This window comes from Danio aesculapii, chromosome 25 (genome assembly GCF_903798145.1).
Source record: "Danio aesculapii chromosome 25, fDanAes4.1, whole genome shotgun sequence".
In the NCBI taxonomy this organism is placed as follows: Eukaryota; Metazoa; Chordata; class Actinopteri; order Cypriniformes; family Danionidae; genus Danio; species Danio aesculapii.
Window position 1 is genome coordinate 10,580,163 of NC_079459.1, and position 20,713 is coordinate 10,600,875.

The 20,713-nt window shown below is 34.3% G+C and overlaps 2 protein-coding genes across 2 annotated transcripts; one reads left to right on the forward strand and one right to left on the reverse strand.

Moving 5' to 3' along the window:
• Positions 1-449: 449 nt before the first annotated feature.
• ldha (lactate dehydrogenase A4) lies at positions 450-8,783 on the forward strand. Its single transcript, XM_056452252.1, has 8 exons — positions 450-559; positions 1,762-1,896; positions 2,783-2,900; positions 3,784-3,957; positions 4,031-4,204; positions 4,302-4,419; positions 4,665-4,788; positions 6,712-8,783. Exons 2-8 carry the CDS (start codon positions 1,768-1,770, stop codon positions 6,874-6,876), a joined length of 1,002 nt encoding a protein of 333 aa, XP_056308227.1. The 5' UTR covers positions 450-559; positions 1,762-1,767; the 3' UTR covers positions 6,877-8,783.
• A 232-nt stretch (positions 8,784-9,015) lies between these two features.
• On the reverse strand, positions 9,016-19,817 carry tsg101a (tumor susceptibility 101a). Its single transcript, XM_056452251.1, has 10 exons — positions 19,476-19,817; positions 18,680-18,767; positions 18,522-18,587; positions 18,276-18,439; positions 17,941-18,067; positions 16,354-16,411; positions 16,111-16,205; positions 10,677-10,879; positions 10,339-10,578; positions 9,016-10,248 (listed from the first exon to the last, which is right to left on the reverse strand). Exons 1-10 carry the CDS (start codon positions 19,515-19,517, stop codon positions 10,159-10,161), a joined length of 1,173 nt encoding a protein of 390 aa, XP_056308226.1. The 5' UTR covers positions 19,518-19,817; the 3' UTR covers positions 9,016-10,158.
• Positions 19,818-20,713: the final 896 nt, after the last annotated feature.

The following is a 20,713-nucleotide window of genomic DNA, read 5'->3' on the forward strand; positions in this document are numbered from 1 at the left end:
GCCCAGCATTAATTTACTGCTAAAAACATACTCTTTACAAAAATGAAGGTCTGCATCTATATCAGCACAATAACCAGTGCCTTTACTGACCAAAATCAGCTTTCGGAACATTTTATTGCAGGTGTAATTAATTTTTTTATTTGGGCTCATTCATTAACACGGAGAGAAGGGCTTTATGACTTGTTCTTCAGCCAGCCCCCATTGGGCGATCCAACGGCCGAGACCTTCACTCAAAAGCAGGCTTGTGGCACACTGAATTTTCAAAATGGGTGAACTGTCTCTTTAAGAAAAGGGCACCTTTTTATTAAACTGCTCACGTGAACAGCTGAACCACATCCGCTTCCATGACGCTTCCCCAGATGGACGTGACTTCCACCACGAGACGCGAAATCACGCCCATCTCATTTATATGCAAATCGCTCTGTAGTTTGAGGGCGTTCCAAGCTTTATAAGCCGCGTAGCCCCTTCCTCACATCACCAGTGCGGAAAAAAGTCTAAGCGGAGACATTTCCAGCCCGGTCTGCCCTGATTTACACTGTCAAATAGCAACTATCCACAGGTAAGACATGAGCCAACACTAATTTGTAATAAAGTAACCCGTTAAACGAAAGAAAGTTTTAGTCTTAGAGATTCGAATATGCCATAGTGGGTCGTGTTTTGCTATTTTCTCCTTAATCAATAAATTGATCATTAGACTATATGGCATTTTAATTTCCCTCAGAAGTGTATTTAGTAACAAGCATATGTTAACGTATTATTGTAACGTGCAGAGAGCTGATGTTGAAAGCTGTTGATCATTTGAACGAAAGCAACGTTTGTACTTCCACTGTTACGTAATCGTGGATGCACATCAAAAATACAATTAACGTAACACAACATTTCTTGTCAACCTGTTTATTTTTCTTTGAGGCATCGTTTTGATGCATCTGTCTTGATCGTTAATTTGTAGTATATATTTCACGTATACTGGACCATGTGTATCAGGTCTGTCACATAGTGGTTTATCATTAAGGTTTGTGAGTCATTGAAGCCTACGTGCTTTTCTCAGCATGGACCAATGCACTTTTTGATGCACGTATCGCTTCCTTAATTGCAAAGGATTCTGGTACTTGTAGTTTTTAGGGATGCCCATGTGCACAAGTTGTACGTGAGATGAGTCAGTAATTATTCATCCAGTGAGTACGTGCAGGATTTCCCTATTTATGATCTCGAAATAATTCACTCATTATGTTTTGCATTATTACGTCTACTGAGAAAGTGGTTTTAATTCCCCCATCAGAGTAATGAGAGGCTATTATGAATCACCAATGGGGAAAATAGGCTTAGTCGTCTAATACTATGCAGTTGTAATTCTGTACTAGATCAAACATAATATATTAATTCATTGTTTTGTTTTTGTGGTGATGATCTGTGGATGTTAAGGACATTTAATCAAGAGTAAAGGGTTCTTAATGTCATTTGTTTATTCACTTTGCATTAATTCCACAGGCCATCTACGTGCCTCTGTGCACACAACACTGCTAAAGCTGGACATGAGAGGGGGGATGAAAATAGCGCTTTGCTCTTATACACTTAACCTTTCTTGTGGCTGCACTTGAGATGAAATGCTACATCCCTTAGTAGACTTCAATGCTATCATGTTAATGATCAGTCAAAGCTATCAAAATGGCAATTTGTTAGAAGTAATTAAAAAGGGCATAATCTCCCAAAGTGCTTTTACCTGAAAGTAAATTAGTTGACGAGATTCTGTGCTCTCCACAGTTGAAGATGGCCTCAACAAAGGAGAAACTCATTGCTCACGTGAGCAAGGAGCAGCCTGCAGGGCCCACAAACAAGGTGACAGTGGTTGGTGTTGGAATGGTTGGAATGGCTGCCGCCGTCAGCATCCTTCTCAAGGTCAGTGAGGTCACTGCACTGGATAAACCGTCACACAGGATAAAAAAAATAAATCCCTGTATCAGTTTGCTGTTTAATTTTGTTGTTGTTGTTTTTAACAATACATTATTGCTAGTATGTTCAAAAATAATACAAATAAATTAAATTGCATATAATAATTATAGTCCAATTAAGTCTTTTTAAAATGATTCACATTACTCATTTATTCTTAATCAATTTAAAATAAAAGTTTACAACTTTGAAAATGATCTAACTCTGTGTTAAATGCCTTGTGGCCATTTTCCATGTTCAGTGGACCATGTTTCTATTGTGTTGGTTTAAATCTGGCATATGCTATATGTTTTGTTTAAAAAAATTGTGAAAATCAGAGATAGTCTCACAGAGATTACCATATTGAAATGTAATAAGAGTCTAATGTTTAGAGGTAAACATATATGCCAGTAGCTTGTATGATTTTAATACAATAAAAAAAAAAAAACATGGTAAGAGTTTGAATGGTTTGTAGGTCTTTGCTAGTCTGAAGGGGAGTGGTTATTTTTCTGCTATTGTTCAAGTAAATGAAAGTTCTCCTGACCTTAGAAAATAGAATGATTTCTGAATTAGAAGGAAGGCCTTGAATCTCTGCCAAAATGAAACCTTATCCCCATAACTGGAAATTAGGCAAAAAAGGAGACCATTCCATTGGGGATTGTCTTTTAATGGGAATAAATTAGCAGTTTATATATTCGTATGTAATCTCATATTTTTTTGCAGTTATATAAATAAAAAATATATAAACAATACACCTATTCTGTCTTCAAGAAAGGTCTAAAAATGTCAAACAAAATGTAAATATTGAAGCAAACAATAAGTAGAGGAGTGCTGATCACAATGCATGCATGTGCAGGATCTGACCGATGAACTCGCCCTGGTGGACGTGATGGAAGATAAGCTGAAAGGAGAGGCTATGGACTTGCAGCATGGAAGCCTCTTTCTCAAGACACACAAGATCGTAGCGGATAAAGGTCAGGTTTCATAATCGACTAATGAAGACATGAAATGTGAAAGGAGGAATAAAGTGACTGAATTTATGGCTGATAAGCAACAGACAAGTTAGATTGATGCTGATTTTATAGTACGCCAATAATATACCAGTGATATGGCTTGCATTCAAAGTTGTTATACAATTTATGCAGAAGTAAAATGAAAAAGTCTTCAGTGGTTTAAAATAGCATTGCATTATATAACTGCACTGGAATTATTTTTAATTAACAAAAGTGATAACTTATAGTTAAAATGCACTCAAAAACAATTTTTCCTACATGACAAACTGCTTATTAAAAATTAGCTTAGATTTCTGTTGGGACAACATGAAGGAATTTTGTGGAACCCGTCACTTTTTTTTAACAGAACAATCTGAGCTGTGCTCTGTCAATTTAACATGCTCCAACCTGTCCAACTAGTGCCCAAGATATGAAACATACAAGGTTTATATATGTTTAGCTACTTGAACCAAGTAGTTTATCCTAGAAAATTATTTCATAAAGTTTTTCATGAGGATTTATTTTTAAAGCCAATGTCCTGTAAATGCTTATCTGCACCAAAAACAAAATGAACAAGTAATATTATGCATATGTAATGATAAATCATACTAACAAGAGCACAGTTCAAAAAGAATTCTGCTCCTGTCAAACACTGCAACAAATCTTATTTAGTTCTTGTTACAACTTAAAGTCTAAACAAATATTTGCGAATATTCAGTCATTGGTTGTGTTTCCCAAAAGCATCAGAAGCAAAATTATACCATATAGAAAGTGGTTACTCACCATTTTAGTGAGATTGTTCTAAAATTGATGCCGTTTTTTTAAATTTTTTTTAATTTTTTTTTATTTTTATTTTTTTCTCCAGATTACAGCGTGACCGCAAACTCAAAAGTGGTTGTTGTGACCGCTGGAGCTCGTCAGCAAGAGGGTGAGAGCCGCCTGAACCTAGTCCAGAGGAATGTCAACATCTTCAAGTTTATTATCCCAAACATCATCAAGTACAGCCCCAACTGCATCCTTTTGGTGGTCTCAAACCCAGGTTTGCAATTACACAAGGAGTCCTGATAATGGCAATAAAGCCAAATAATAAACCAACTTTATCTATTCTTTAGTTGACATCTTGACCTATGTGGCCTGGAAGCTGAGCGGTTTGCCCAGGAACCGTGTGATTGGCAGTGGCACAAACTTAGATTCTGCTCGTTTCCGCTACTTGATGGGAGAGAAGTTGGGAATTCATCCATCTAGCTGCCATGGCTGGGTCGTTGGAGAACATGGAGACTCCAGCGGTGAGCACCGATGCAAGAGCACAATGAATGTCAATCTTTGTTTGTTTGTTTTCTCAAAAAAAAAAATGTAACCCTCCCATTTTTTTTGTTTTTGTAGTTCCTGTGTGGAGCGGTGTAAATGTGGCTGGGGTGTCCCTCCAAGCTCTGAACCCTGATTTGGGTACAGATAAAGACAAGGAGGACTGGAAGAGTGTCCACAAGATGGTGGTTGACAGGTGAAATTTTTATTTTATTTTATTTTTATTTTTTAACCGACTAGACATAACTACTAGGATTAGTCTCAGAAATGCATATAGAAAGGTTTTAGAGAGAGAAGCCAAATTATGTTGTATATGATCTGTAACAAATGTCTACTCTGTGTCCACATTAAACCTACAAATCAACCCCTTGGGTAAATGTATTTAGTCTGGGCTCATGGGTGTTTTTCTTTGTTGAACATTAATCTTGTTTGTTTTGGCAGTGCATATGAGGTTATTAAGCTGAAGGGTTACACTTCCTGGGCTATTGGAATGTCTGTAGCTGACCTGTGTGAGAGTATCTTGAAGAACATGCACAAGTGTCACCCGGTCTCTACTTTAGTCAAGGTGAGATGGATTAGTAAGTTTCTGGAAGATTAGTGATCATCTTTAACTAACTAAATATTATGAAAAATATATATATTATATTAGTATTTAAGTAAATACTCGGAAACCTCTGTCTAATAACTGTGAGCAACTACCTCTAGGGATTTGAACAGCTGTTCATGAACCACAGTTTTATGAAACAAAATTTAAGCACATAGAAAACTGATGAATGCGTTCAGTTGGTTTCAATACATTTAATACATCTTTAAGTTTGCAATATTAAGTAACTGATTTGAACAATGGTTGCATCCAAAAATTGCATGCTTCCATATTATATAGTACACTAAAAACAGTATGCGAACCGAGTAGTATGTCCGAATTCATAGAATTGTGTGCGAGAAGTACCCGGATGACCTAGTACTTCTGGCGAGATTCTAAAGTGCGCATCCAATGGACGCTATGTTATCCCATGATGCCACACTAGAGAATTCATGAATAAAAGTGAAGCAACGCAGCTGACACAGGTCCACCACGTGTTCATGACAAAATGGCGAAGTTTTATTCATACTTTATTGAACATACTTTACTAATGGCCGAGCAGTAAATTCAAATGCAGTACCTTCTGAGTAGTAGGCAATTTTTGGACTCAGCCAATGGTTTTTTTTTTTTTTTTTTTTTTTTTAAATCACAATTAGCACTTATCTGCCAAAGCCTATGAAATACTTCATAATGTTTTACTTATATGTTTTTATGTTGCTGGCTAAGAGCTAGTGCGTGTGCGCGTGTGATTTTTACCAGATTGATTGGAGGGATTTTGTAGAGGAGTGAATCTCGAATAATATATTACAAATAAATTTCAAGCATAGATAAATAAAATATAGTAAAGTGAATTCTAGTTTTCAGGTATTCACTATTCCGGTACAGATCTTGAATAATCAGCACTGCATAGTCTTCATTGTGTATTATTTAATTTTTATTAAAGTTACAAAAACATTTCTTTTGGCCAGATGTTTTAAAATTTGAAATGTTTACACAGTCACAGGCCTTAAAGGGACCGTTTACTCAAAGATTAAAATGTACTTACCCTTCACTTGTTTCAATAGTATAGGAGTTATTAAATTGTCTCCTTTTTGTGTTCTATTTAAAAAATAAATAAATAAATAAAAAAACATCAAATGTCTGAAACAAGTGAAGGGTGTAATGAAAATGGTAAGTAATTTTTGGGTGAACTATCTCTTTAAAATGCATGCAGATGACAAACTTTTACTCCATTATGAGTAAACCCTATATTAAACTATAATCCCAACATGGCATATCCTGCAATGCGACTATTGTGGATGCACACATTGAGATATTGATGCTGAAATGATATATTGTGCAGCCCTAACTTGAATATAGGTTAGTTGTCTTACGTTTCTGTCCTTGGCCAAAAACTTGCTCTCACATTGTTAATGCTGTGCAAGCATTATCAAAATCAATATAAAAAATTTAAACAAAATAGATTGTTGCGTGTTCTGTGATATGTTGTAATAAATTTGAACCTCTTTGTTTTTCTTATTATTTACCATGTGTATGTAGACATTACATGAAACATCACGTCATGAATATGTACTTGAAAGTTCTGGAAAAGTCATTGAATTTTAGTAGTACAAATGTGTATAAACCCTGACAGATTGACTGACTACACAACTCTCACAAATGGTGCTTTTTAACTGCAAAGAATACCTTAAAGTACAGTTTATTTCAATCAATCTGTTTGCATTTTGAGAAGCAGGTAAACATGAACTAGATACATTTTTATGTATGTATAGAAATAATGATTCTGGACTGGTTTGTGTTTGACACACGTTTGTATATCATTAGCTTAGCAACATGCTAATTATTGGAAGCCATTGATGTTTTTTTTGAGCATTGATATCTGATACTTGTTTTATGTATTCACAGGGAATGCATGGCGTGAATGAGGAGGTCTTCCTAAGTGTGCCTTGCATTTTGGGTAACAATGGCCTGACAGATGTTGTCCACATGACCCTCAAACCAGAAGAAGAGAAACAGTTGGTGAAGAGTGCTGAGACCCTGTGGGGTGTTCAGAAAGAGCTGACCCTGTGAACCGCGGTCTCCTCCAAAATGTAGCCACAAATTGCAAACCTCAACGAGTCCTGCCTATCTGTTTCCTGACCTCATAAACCTTACTGCCTGTTAAGATTAGATAACTCCATGTCACTCGCAGACCATTAGATAACACTCCTTGTGTTAGTGATTTTAACTTTAAAGGGAGAAATAATTTATACCTGTTGTCTGTCCAAAACGATCAGCCTTTGTGAAAGTGTCTATGTGCATATTATTGTATATTCAAGAAAGAAGCACTTGTAAGATGTGCAATTAGTGACTCTTATTATATTCCGTTTTGAGGTCAGCTAGCATTCCGTACTTGCCTCCTGCATCAGGTAAATGGTTATATACCAACAAGCAAACTTTACATTAATATCTGTTAAATGAAATGCCGTTGTTTTGCATAAACAACAAAATATCTCTATCTCTTTAAAGCTACAATTCTTAGTTATGAGATTTGATATCTACCTACAAAAAAAAACATTCAATAGTCCTAATTTAAGAAAAGTTGATCTTGTATTTATTAAATGCAATGATTTAACTTACAGTGGGCCTATAACCAATTTGGAATTTCTAAATAAAATGGTACAATTTGGTTTAAGATCAAAATTTACCATAAAGTGGCTTTATAAACCATCCTAAATTTCTAAAATTATAATGGTTTAATAAATGAACAAAAATGTATTCAACATTTTTGAAAAGATTCATGTGGGGTATATGCACAGCTAATATTTTTCAGCCAATGATTAATTTCTGGTGTGAGCTTTATATGATAGTTTTCAATTACATGAGGTTGCTTTTACAGCATCGATGTTGTAATGTAATTCAAATAAAATCAGTTAAACAGACTTAAGCATCTATTTGACACAAAAGACACAGGTGGCATCATTAACAGCAGGCTAGCGCAGAAATTCCATTGAAAATACTGGGATAATGTTGGCGCCAATAGCCTAGTGGTATTGTGTGCCGACATATAGCACTAATGTGCTCACAGCGACCCTCATTCGATTCCTGGCTCGGGATACTTTGCCGATCCTTCCCATCTCACGCTCCCAATGCCTTCCTGTCTGAAATCTCTACTGTCCTATCATAATAAAAGTGGAAAAACCCCTAAAGAATAATTATAAAAAAAGAAAATACTGGGGTAAAATTAATTACCATATTTTAAAGACATGGCACGGAAAAATCTAATATAATGCAGTGCTTCTTGTTTAGTGTGATACCCACTTTATATCGTTTCTCAGCCAGGCAGTGAAGATCGCTGGTTTGTTAAGAAATCAAATCTTAAACGCAGCGATTTTTGTATGGGATGACAATTAACCGGAAGCCCTGGGGCTGGCTGACTGAAATTAAGTCTGTGTGCATATACCAAACCTTTAAGAAATGTATTCTGCGCTCAGTTCATGAGTGAGCTCCATTGACCAACAATAGCAGAGCTTGCGTACGAAAAGAAATTGTATTTATGAACTGCTTAAGGTATTTTAAAAAGTGTTAACATATACATGCCGAGAGTGCATGTCACCCAACTCAATAACGGAAGTTAGTGACTGTGTGTCTTTGTACTGAAAGTCAATAACAAGTGCACTATTTGTGTAGAAAAAGCACTTTAACATAAATATCAGAATGAGACCTTTTACCATAGTGCAAATGATGGTAATAACTATGTCATTTTGAGGAGTTTATAAAGCCCAACTACTCGTGTTAAGTCTACACTATATGGATCATCGGAAAAAAACAAAATGCTGTTGTCAGTGTATTTTTTTTCTGTTTGTGTTTCATCAGAACAACTACACACTCCTATCCAAGTGGTAAAACACGGCAGTGGTTATAGCTGTTACTTGAAATGTGTGATTGTAGAGTTGAGACACAGCCAGACTGAATAAACATTGTGACGATCTACAAAAGCTGCCTTATGTGTCTTTGTTATGGAGACTGAATAGAAATAACAGCTATACAGAAACAAACTGGGTGAGTGGACTATGTTGTTTAAATCCAAAAGTGAATGAAGTTAAATAGCCTCAATTTTAGACTGGTCAAAAAGGTGAAAAATCTAAAAAAAAAAAAAAAGCACCACCATTCTACACACTGATACGAAAACATGATGCAGTTGCTGACCATTCACAAGCCAGTCATAAATAAAGATAACGTTACTTTATTGATCTGTTTTGTCGACACAATAACCTACAGTCTGGAACAAATATTAGGGGCAAAGTCTAAGAAACATCAAATCAAGTATTAAATGTAATTCACATCTCAAAGGTGCATTTAAATAACTAACTGAAATGGAGCAGGTAACAAAAACAGCCTAAAAGAAAATCTTTTTGTTTACTTTTGGAAAAATAAAAAGTCCACAGTTTTAAAGTACAGTACAACAGTTTACAGCTCAAGTTTTTACATAACAAATTATTAGTAACAATCTATCCTTTATATACACAGTTAAAACAACGAATATGAAATGCAAAATAATTCCCAATTGCAATGAGATAAATAGCTCAACTTAAAATTTAATATAATGAAATTGAAATATAGAACTATACGTCATAACTATTATATTTCACCCCAAATTCCAAAGTAATAAATTATATTTTGCGTAAAAAAAAATTATGCACATTTTAGACTGATTTTTGCATTGTGAGATTGTACCCTGGAAATCTAATTTATTATTGTAAAATACATATTGTCTTATTTGTTTCTCTAAATGTAAAAGATTTTATTTGAGGGAAAACATCCCAAATGTTAACATTTTTATTTCTGTAATACTGTAATAAACATTTTGGAAGTTAAAAATTATCTAATTGTACATGATAATGTCACAATGCAAAAATAAAAACAATCTTAACAGTTCTTCTATTTTTAATTGGGGTGAATTTCCTTGTGAGATTCACAGTTATTGAGTTTGACAATAATCTGTAACATTGCCTGATCTCATACATTTCCTGTTAACTTTGAATTGAAATATTATCAACCTGTACAGTCAATAGCAGTAGCATCTAAACCCAAAATACCTACCAGTGTAACATTAGAAGCTCAAATGAAAGGAACATGATATCCCATTGACTTCTAATGTTCAGGTCTACTCAAACACTACCCGATTTTCATTTGACCTTTTCAAAATCAAGAGATTAAAATCAGACAGGTGCAGCATCGAAAATTCTCAGAGAAGTAAAATATGATAAACTGGTGAACGTCCACTGACATGCCACAAAGTGATTAGAAGAGAGTCTGGGTCTTATGATTAGAGCTGGAGTATTGGGGGAGAGTGCATTGGTGGTGACAGGGTCAGTAAAGATCACTAAGTCCAGCAGTCTTCCGTGCTTTCTGCATGAGCGCTCGCAACTGAAACTGTTTTCGGGACAGTAGGCGTACATGCTGAAGACAAAAAAAAAAAAAAAAAAGACCGGGAAGGTCAAAAATAGTACAAAAAAACTTGATTGAAATAAAAAAAAGGAATGAACATACCTTGAGAAAGACCTCCAGATCAATGACTCCTCTACGTAAGGCTTCTCCAAGGTAAAATATGGTGTCCTCTATTGCATTCTCCTCTGCGTACAGGTTCAGGATCTGTTTGTAGAGCGGGGCTGTTGGTATGATCACATCATCAATGTCATTGTTTTCTGACTGGTTCTCCATCTTCTCCAGAGCTTCACTCAGTTCCTCGTCCTTCTTCTTGAGGAGCTCAATGTTTTTGTCCACTTCAGCCTGAGGATGCACATAATATCACACAAACTCACACTTTAAACATCAAATTTTAACAAAAAGAGAGGCCTTCTAAATAGATTAACTGCAAATGTTCTTACCACTTCCTGGTCCAGGCGGGACACCATGTCTTCAAGCTTCTGATGTCCTTTCTTCAGGTCCTCCTCTGTCCTCTTTAGGGCATCCAGTTCGGCCTGTGCTCTGTCCATCTCCTCCTTCATTCTCCAGCGTAGTTTGTCACTCACAGCTGAGATTAGTGATGCTCGAATGGTGTCCTCACCGATGGTGCCATCACGACTTGGACCTGGAGGGTTAAGACAGACATGCAAATTTAGTTCCCCTCACCGTTCAAAATAATGACAAATTACAAGCAAACGTGTTCAATAATATACAGTGGGGAAAATAAGTATTGACCACGTCATGTTTTATTTTTCCTGGGAATAGGAGCTGTAAACGGGATGGAATTGAACCAGATTTTGGTAAAAACTCAAACAATACAAACATAAAAAGAAACAAAACAAAAAATTCAGAAACATTTGTTATGTGTACTAACAATGGAATGACATTTGGAAATAAACTACTGAAATGTATTTAACACTTTATATAAAAGGCTTTTTTAATTATGGCAGCTTAAAGACGCCTCTCATATGGAGAATGAAGTCACAAGAATTGCTTAGGTGTAATTGTTTTTCCACATACTTCAACAGAGTGTAAAAATCTTGATGGTTCTGTGGGTCTCGTCTATCAAATTTGATCTTTGATTTGCATTTTCTATTGGATTCAAGTCAGGTGATTGGCTGGGCCATTCTACTGCTTGATTTTCTTTCTCTGAAAGCATTTGAGAGTTTCCTTGGCTGTCTTTTGGATTCATGTCTTGCTGAAATGTCCACCCTGGCTTCATCTTCATCATCCTGCTAATGTAGATGTTGGACTGAAGCAATGAATGTTAATTTACAATGACGAAGGGCAGAGGGTGGCTGAATAACTACTGAGAAATTTCAGCTGTAGTCTAGGCTTTCACTGGCTTTTTACACCTCCCTTTCTTCATGCGTTTAATACTTTTCCCCTGTGTCATTTCAATTTATTACACACAACTTCATTTGTAAACTAATTAGATTAGTTTTCATTGCATGAATGGATTTCTTTGGTTGCTATCAACATCTGGTGAAAATGTCAAGTCAATAGCACCTTTAGAAATGTTTTCTGAAAAAAACGATGACGTGTTTAGTACTTTTATTCTCGGTTGCTTTGCGCTCGTCCTCTCTTGTTGATATGATTATACACGTGACTACCGGGACATGCTAATACGCAGCTGTCAATCAATTTGGTGGGCGGGCGGACCGGTGTTTATATCACCCCAATATGACGGTCTATACACTATATCTACACATATGTCTGTCCAAACAGCTTGAAAAGTCGATTTTTCACCATAGGTGCCCTTTAAGTACACCTTTCAAGAAAAACATGCAGTTTGACAATTAGAGGGTCACGTCTCAACATTTTTACTTCTTTATGTCTACAAAAATGAACTATTCTGAAATAACGTATTTAATATTTATTCATTTAAGATGTAATGCCATATCAGCAGTAATGGCTATATGGCAAAAAAGAAAACTCTAAAACTTAATTGATATAGATTTTTTTGTTTTTTTGTAATTTGTACAATTATAATGTACTTAGGAGGCTGAATGGTTGAAATGCCTGGTAAATACAGTTTCTGAGAAACTGATGAAATGTGTACGTATCAAAGAAACTTTATAGATTACAGACTCACACACTCTGTGCAGCACTGTAGTGTAATGTCATAGTTCAAACCTAATGATGAAAGCTCCCAGGAGACAGATATCCTCTTCCAACTCCTACCACTCTAAATATACCTACTAGCCTCTCCGTCAAACTGGATGAAGTCCTTTGACCTTTACAAACTCAGAATCTAGTTACAGACTCAACCTTTCAAAGCAGTCCAATGGGGTCACTGTAAACCGGGCACAGAACCAGGCAGAAGACCATAGGTCAGGGTCAAGATTGGGCAGAATGTATATAAAGGGTAAAGTGTGTTGTATGGTATACTTTTATGAAGCTGACATTAACGCTTGATCAGGGCAGTCTGTCTTGTCTAATTTGTTCAAGATCTAAGTTTTTGATTTACCCCCAAAACTGCAATATACACTTAACAACTGTTTATATAACTGTAAATTAAAAGACTAAATTTGTTAATCATGAGCCTAATTCTACATTAAACACTTTTCTTTTTACTCCCCTCTCCATGAGCTGAACTCAAAAGACATGAAACTTTTTCTGGGTACCAAATATTGTTCTACACATTTGTCTAAATCAGTGTTATGGAGCATTTCTCCTTTGTCGATATTAGTCTATCCAACTTTGCATTATCGCTACAAAATGCACACTCACTAGTGTTCACTAAAAGTACTCACTCACTAGCACAGACTTAGACAAATGTGTGAGCAATATAAGAGAAATAGGTCTTTTGTGAACATAGAAAAAGCTTTAGATCTGTGAGTTCAGCAAATGAAAAATGGGAGCAAAAACAAGTGTTGCTTTTATACTTTTGTCGAGTTTATTTGAACATATTCTAAAACAGAATTCATTCCTATGATGGTAAAGATGTTTTGATCAAAGAAAAGCTTTGGTGGCTTTAGCTATTCATGCGCATAGGTTCAGAGTATGTCACTAGTTTAAATGAAGCAATAAAATTCAGAGTAGCATGTGTCAATTCAGAATAATTCAGATAGATGTTGAAATCAATTTAGTTTTTCTCTGCTTCAGTGTTGCCAGTTCTACAATTGAGATCATTTCAGATTCAAACTGAACAAAATTAAAACAGATTTAGAGGAAAGGCTAATAATTCACATTAAAGGTGCTGTATGTAAAGCATAAAGATACAATAATAATTTTGCAGATATTTAAGAAACATTACGTGAACATGCTTGTTTATCTGAAAAACAATGCTTTAAACAGTTTTTCTCCTTTGAAAATGTGCGTTCTGTCATTGTATTGGTCTCGATAAGGCACCAACTGCCAGATTGACCAATTATATTTTAGCACACTGTATATCATTTCACTCTTGAAGGCTGGCTCAATGTATGCAGCTATGACCAAAAATGCGACCTCCGGGGGACAGTAGCAGCTTCTAAAATGACATGCAGATTCTGAGTTACAGTTGAAGTCAGAATTATTAGCCCCCCTTTTCATTTTTTTTTTTTTTTCTTTTCTTTTAAAATAAAAAAAATTCTCAAATGATGTTTAACAGAGCAAGGACACAGTGTTTTCACAGTGTGTTTGATAATATTTTTTCTTCTGGAGATATTCTTATTTGTTTTATTTTAGCTAGAATAAAAGCAGTTTTTTATTTTTTAAAATCAATTTTCAGGTCAAAATGAGCGCATTTAAGCTTTTTTTTTTTTTTTTTTTTTTGATGGTCGGTCCACAGAACAAACCATCATTATACAATAACTTGCCTAATTACCCTAACCTACCTAGTTGACCTAAATAATCTAGTTAACACTTTAAATGTCACTTTAAGCTGTATAAAAGTGTCTTGAAAAATATCTAGTAAAATATTATGTACTGTCATTATGGCAAAGAAAAAATAAATCAGTTATTAGAAATGAGTTATTAAAACTACTATGTTTAGAAATGTGTAGAAAAAATCTTCTCTCTGTTAAACACAAATTTGGAGAAAAAAATAAACAAACGGGGGGCCAAAAATTCAGGGGGGCTAATAATTCTGACTTCAAGTATATAGTGGTGGTTTTTAATGATCAAATAATAAAAACATTACTAACGTAAACATTAGCTGAACGACTTGCATTGTAACACCATATTATGACAACAAACAAGACAAGATTCCAGCAACAAGCAATTTGCCTGCACCACCAAATACAACATGACAGACACATTTAAATACTGGAGTCATTGAGAAGCACAGAATAGTGCACTGCACTCCAACGTAAAGGTAAAGTTTGAAATCTTTCACAGTAATAATGTAAATTTTCAAATATGTTTATTTTATTCTCTAGATCTGAGACAAACTATCTGCTGCTGCTTTTAGTATGGGAATAAATGTAATGTTAAAAGGTATTCAAACTCCATCTTTGTCTGTTTTTATATCTGTTCAATTTCTTCCTGTTTCACAAAGCATTTAACACATGAATGGGTTTTATTTAATATTTTACTGGCTTTTGACCATATAAAAGCTTTCATTTAATGTAATTTTTTTATGTAAAATTTTAAACCATGTTATTTGCCTTTTTGACACATACAAACCTTTCCGGAAAATTACTAGCAATTTTGAAAATACCATTAATTTAGTTCCGGCAATTTTCTGGAAAGAGAAGTTGTAACATTATCGGTAATTTGCTAGAATGCTGTGCTGTGTAAACGCAGCAGGAAAATTGCCGGAAAGAGCACGTTTACGCTTACAATGCACTGACATGAGACGTCTACTCCAGCCAATCAGAACATTCAGACGCATTCACATCTCCTCCGTTTATGAAAATAAAAGCTTTTGAATATTTTTCCATACACATTTAGCTGCTAGATGTTAGTCAGGTAATCCTTCTTCAAGAATGTTCCGTCTTAATGCCAACTGTTTAAAAAATTATCTATAAAATGCTTATGATAATCCGCTGTTTGTTTTCCTTTGAGCTCTGATTTATTTGCTTGATGCGTGTGCACGTGAAGCAGCTGGGGAGTGCTAGCACACAAATATATTATGTATATCTCGACATGTGAAAGTGTTCCTCCATATGTTTTCATCGAAGTTGTTCACAATACTCATCCATATACAGAGTACAAAATACAGAGTGCAAATACAAGCGCAGCTGTTTGGAGCTCATTTCTGGTTAATGATGTCAGAATTTAGCCTACTGGTATTTTGGAATGGATGTGTGAATGGTCTTTTCCAGAAAAATTCCAGAACGTCCTTGCCTGTGTGAACAGCATTTTTAAAAATTATTTACCAGTTAAGTCGTTCCAGGATATTTACCATTTTCCGGATATTTACCGATATCACTGTGTAAAAGGGGCTATTGTTCAGCACATTAGTCAACTTGGGTTGTTTTTAATTGCGCTATATAAATAAATTGTCTTTGTCATTTAATAATAAATAATGCACATAATCAGTACCTGAGCTGAGGTTTTGATTTTGAACTGCAATATCTAATTCAACCTCTCAAGCATACATACTGCACTGCAGTTTAACACATATTAAGATAAAATATTGGTAGTTCAAACTATTCCATAAAGTAGTTTCGTTTATTCTTGATTACGATTCAGTATTGCCAGATTAAATTGTTAAACGATTCATTCAGATTTAGACAATTTTAACTCACTTAGATTCAATTTTGCTTAATAAAAAAAAGGTGGGGGGGGTTACATCTCGGCAATAAAAACTAAAGCTTAGAAAGTGAAGTACATTTGATTATTCCAGGGTTATTATGGCTTGTGGGTTTAAATCATAAGATTAAGTATTGTACCTACAAAAGTGAGCCGAAGGCAAGAATGACAACTCACCCACGGTAGTGACTGGAGTCTGGGAAGTATAATGTGATGGGCCACCTGTGGCAGGATAAGCATTCCCTCCTGGGTAAGGGTAACCTGGGTAACCACTAAGGCAGACATAAATCATTAGATAACCAATTATTCACTCTAATTACAGCACAGCCTGTTACAGCAAGCAAAAAACCTACTTTAACAGATTTATTAAACATTTTACACAGTGTTGCATGTAATCTTTAATGAGAGTGAAAAGATTACCATGGGTTTTGGTTGGGCCCGTAGGGAGATACTGCTGGCATGCCTGGCATATAAGACTCTGAAAAAAAGAGCAGGACACAAAACCAATACATTTTAATATGCAGGGAGCAGGGAGGCGGGAGACATCTGCTGTTTAAAACCAGCATTACTTTTTAAAACAGGAAAAGGCAAGCAATTATGTAAAGCTTATTTCATAAATAAAAAATGGCCAAAAAGAAAGTGTAAAAAATGTCAACATACTTTCTGCTCCCCTAAAAATTACACTGCATTTATGAAAAATAAGCATTATACTACTATTATAAATTATAAAAGTATGTACGTTTCACAACAATTATGTAAAGTGCATTTATCTATTTTAGTACTATATAGTACTATAATCCATTTTAGTACATTTCAGATTTTTGTATTGTTATCTTAGTAATTGATTTAATGTATAATTTGTAATAAATAAATAAATATTTTCTTTGGCGACTAAAACACATTTGCTAAAAAAGTGTATCATTAAACTTTAAGGTATCTTAAGTTAAGGATTTTTTATGGTATCTTAAGTAGATCCATAAGTAAGCTGCTAAATTGTTGTGTCATCTTTTAAAATTATGTTTTGTTTTATATTTAGCTGTATTAACCCATAATAATAAAACCAAAACAGAAACATTAGATTCAAGTGCTTTCCTTCAGAAAGACATACATGAAATATGCAAATTATTTGTCCTTCAAAAGGGATGTGTTAATAGCTAATGTTTCAGTTTCGTGTGTGTGATAAAATGTGTTAAATGTGCTTGACTGATGTCAAAAAGGGTTATCACACACAAAAGTTTACAAAAACACAGTATAATCTGCACATCCCACAAAATTTTTATTATTTTAGAAGTCCTTGAATTTTTTTATTTTTTTTATTTGGTTTGTTAAATAAATATATTTAAAAAATATTAAATGATATGTTCTGTTAAAATATTTCATACTATCAGTATTCATGTAAACAAACATCATGTCTTAAGTGAACATAAGCAGTTAAGGAGGATTGGATTGAACATTATATTGACCGAAAAAAAATAAAGAAATCAAGAAATAAGGTAAATCACTTGATTTAATTTCATTTGATATTTTAATTTGTATTTTTAAAAATATTTATTTTCCATTATTTCACTTTTGTATATCGATTTAGATAAAGAATAACAAAGAACTGTTGTGGTTTTAATATGGTAGCTATTGTAAATAAATTAATATTTTATTTAACCATTTAATTTATTTAATAAATGTTTTGCTGATAAAAAATTATTCTATCCATGGCTATGAACTGAAATGTAATCCAAACTGTTTAACCACTAAAAGTGAGATTTGTTATATGTTGAACCACTAAAACTAAACAAAATTGATTTGTAATACAAAAGTACAAGTACTTTGTACTTAATTTACATTTTGTGCAAGTACACATTAGTTAAAGACACCTAATATTAAGTGTAGACAATAATACAATGTTTTTTGTTTTAATTTAAACGATTTAACAGAAAATGTCTGCATTTAACTTTAACCATCTAAAAGTTTTTATTTTCTTTAGATTCACTCATAGTGAAATGCTTTGCTTACGGTTAGGAGGTCCAGTCGCTTGGAAAGCCTGGTATGGAGGTTGTGTGGTGGGTCTGGAGAAAACAGGTGGCTCTTCACCAAAAACAACAATCATGACCTGGATAAGCCCATATAAATCTGACTGAGGCTAGAGAAATAAAAGGTGAGTGAGACATGCTCCACGTTCATGATTTCATAATAATATTAAACGTTAGTAAAGTGTGTTATAATAATTTATACTGTATCATTAACAGATAGAAACGTCTTCCTTTGACATTTCCATGCAACATTAATAGTTAGCCTCAGAGAAAAGTTTGGTATTTCAATTAAACAACGTTGGGTTTTGGGAGACATACATGTTTCCACTCATGCAAGTACGGCAGGTAGATCTTGCCATTGGCGTCAATGTGTTTCCCCGTCTTAATCATCATCGCACTGGTGGGCTTTACAAAGCATATAGGAGGATTGTAGGGATATGTGTCCAAAAGCCACAAGCACACAGGAATATTGTATACATTCCCTGAGACAGAAAAAAACAGTATGGTTATGTATGTTATAAATGTTGACTTCCTCTTTACAATGTAAATCCTTCTATAACATACCTCTATAACTAACTGGTACAGTTCCTGTGAGGCTCATCAAGTCTCTGGAGGATCCATCATTAAACACTGCAAATTAAACAGCAATTATTAATGAAAACCTCAAAGAATAACATTTCTAATTCTCTCTACCAAGTAATTATAGTATGAGAGAATCTTACCATATGCATCCATAACAGGTTTGAGGTCTTTGTATTGAGAGATGACATTTGTTATCTCTCGCACAGTGAGATCTCTGTATTTGTATTGCTGAAATATAAAATATAATAGTATAATATAAATAATCTAGAGTCATGGCAGACAAATTACTCTCTTCAATAAAAATCTGTATTATTATAAAAGTACCTTGAACCAACACAACAAAATATTTCAATGTGTATTTAATTATTATATATAAACTTGGATATATAGGTAAAAAAAACCCGTTTGTAATGTTACTGAAATTGAAAATAATCGCATAATGATTTAGAATTTGCAAATTTAAAACGTCATATGACAATACCTAAACTCTATGTGACAATTATTTCAGTACTCCGTAATGCATAAAGATAAATAACTATTTAGGTAAATTTGGTTTAATATTCACAAATTCTCACTTTCTCCTTAATAATATACATTTCTAAAAAATATTCTTTGCAAATGTTAAATAAATCATACTAGCAGGCAATGACTATCAAAGTACAACATTCTTCACAGTAAAATACACTGCAAATGCTTTTTTTAAGTCATACTATCACGTGATTTCAGACCGAATATTTCATGGTAAACAATATAAGCATGTCACAAGTTGTCACTAAACGAATATGTGAATATAAAACCAATTTTACCTTGATTAAATAACTAAAGTTAGCTAACGAGATTTAGATCACTGATTATGAGAGTATTTCAGATTTTGACACAATACCATTAATCGCCCAATACATTTAGAGAATCTACAACAAAAGACAGAATACAAACCTTCAGCATCTTTTTAAGAGCTCCTTCGTTGACAACAGCCATTGTTTTTTTAATGGAATATTAATAAACACACTAAACTCAAAAGAAAAAAAGATTAAATGCGCGAAATGTGAAATAAAACGAGTCTCTAAGCTCAGGCCAAAAAAACTCCTAAAACAAACCCTAAAACACTCGTAATCAGTCATATAGTGTGTCTCAAAAACACTATAAACACACCAATAACACAATAAATTACTCGGAAATGTAACCGCTTAATGAGAATTCGATCAAATTAAGCAATGACGACTAGCATTCATGTCGAAGAAGATAAACAAGCCGAACGGTGAAAGCGTCATCACAGTGAGGGTTTTACTTCCGCGGTAGGAGTGTGTTGGGTTTTCCAAAATAAAAGTCTTGCTGTTTTATTTGTATGCTTTATATTATTATGATAGGTCAACATGATTTAGCCATGTAAATACCCTACATTTTTCTAGGTAATTAACAAATAGGCAGCATTTTTGAAGAAAAAATATATAATATATTTATATAGTTTCAGGTCTGATGTTAGAGAAAATATAAGAAATCACTAACTTGATCAATTATTTCATCAATTATTTTATTAAGTGGTTTATTAATTGGTAACAACTTTTAATAATATACAAATAGCGTAAGAGCAATTTATTTTCATTGTTGGACACTTAAGTTCATTCTCACTCACTCGCTCACTTTAGTTGATGTTGCCACATTGGAATGAACCACCAGTTACCCTTGCATAAACTAAATATGTTCTATTTGACAAAAATTAAGAAAAAACAACTCAATATTATATAAATAGTAAGAGAGTAATTTATGTACATTGCTGGACACTGCACTCTCACTCACCTACTTACTCATTCACTCTCCTTTGGGTTATACCCTGCTTTACTTGTTGTCGTCTCAGTGGAATGAACTTACTCTTGCATAAGATTTAGTAGCAGATGGCGTTCCTGCCACAACCTAGCACTGAGAGTAATACAACCCCCAGTGCTGGGATACAACCTCAGACTCCCCCATTTAAACATTACATGCAATTTAGTTTCATCCAATTCACCTATACCGCATGGATTTGGACTGTGTGGAAACCAAAGCACCAGAAGGAAACCCACACAGGCATGGGGAGAACATGCAATCTCCACACAGAAAGATCTCCTGGTCCAGCTGACATGAAGCGACCGTGCTAACCACTTAGACAACATGTCGCCCACAATTATATTCATATT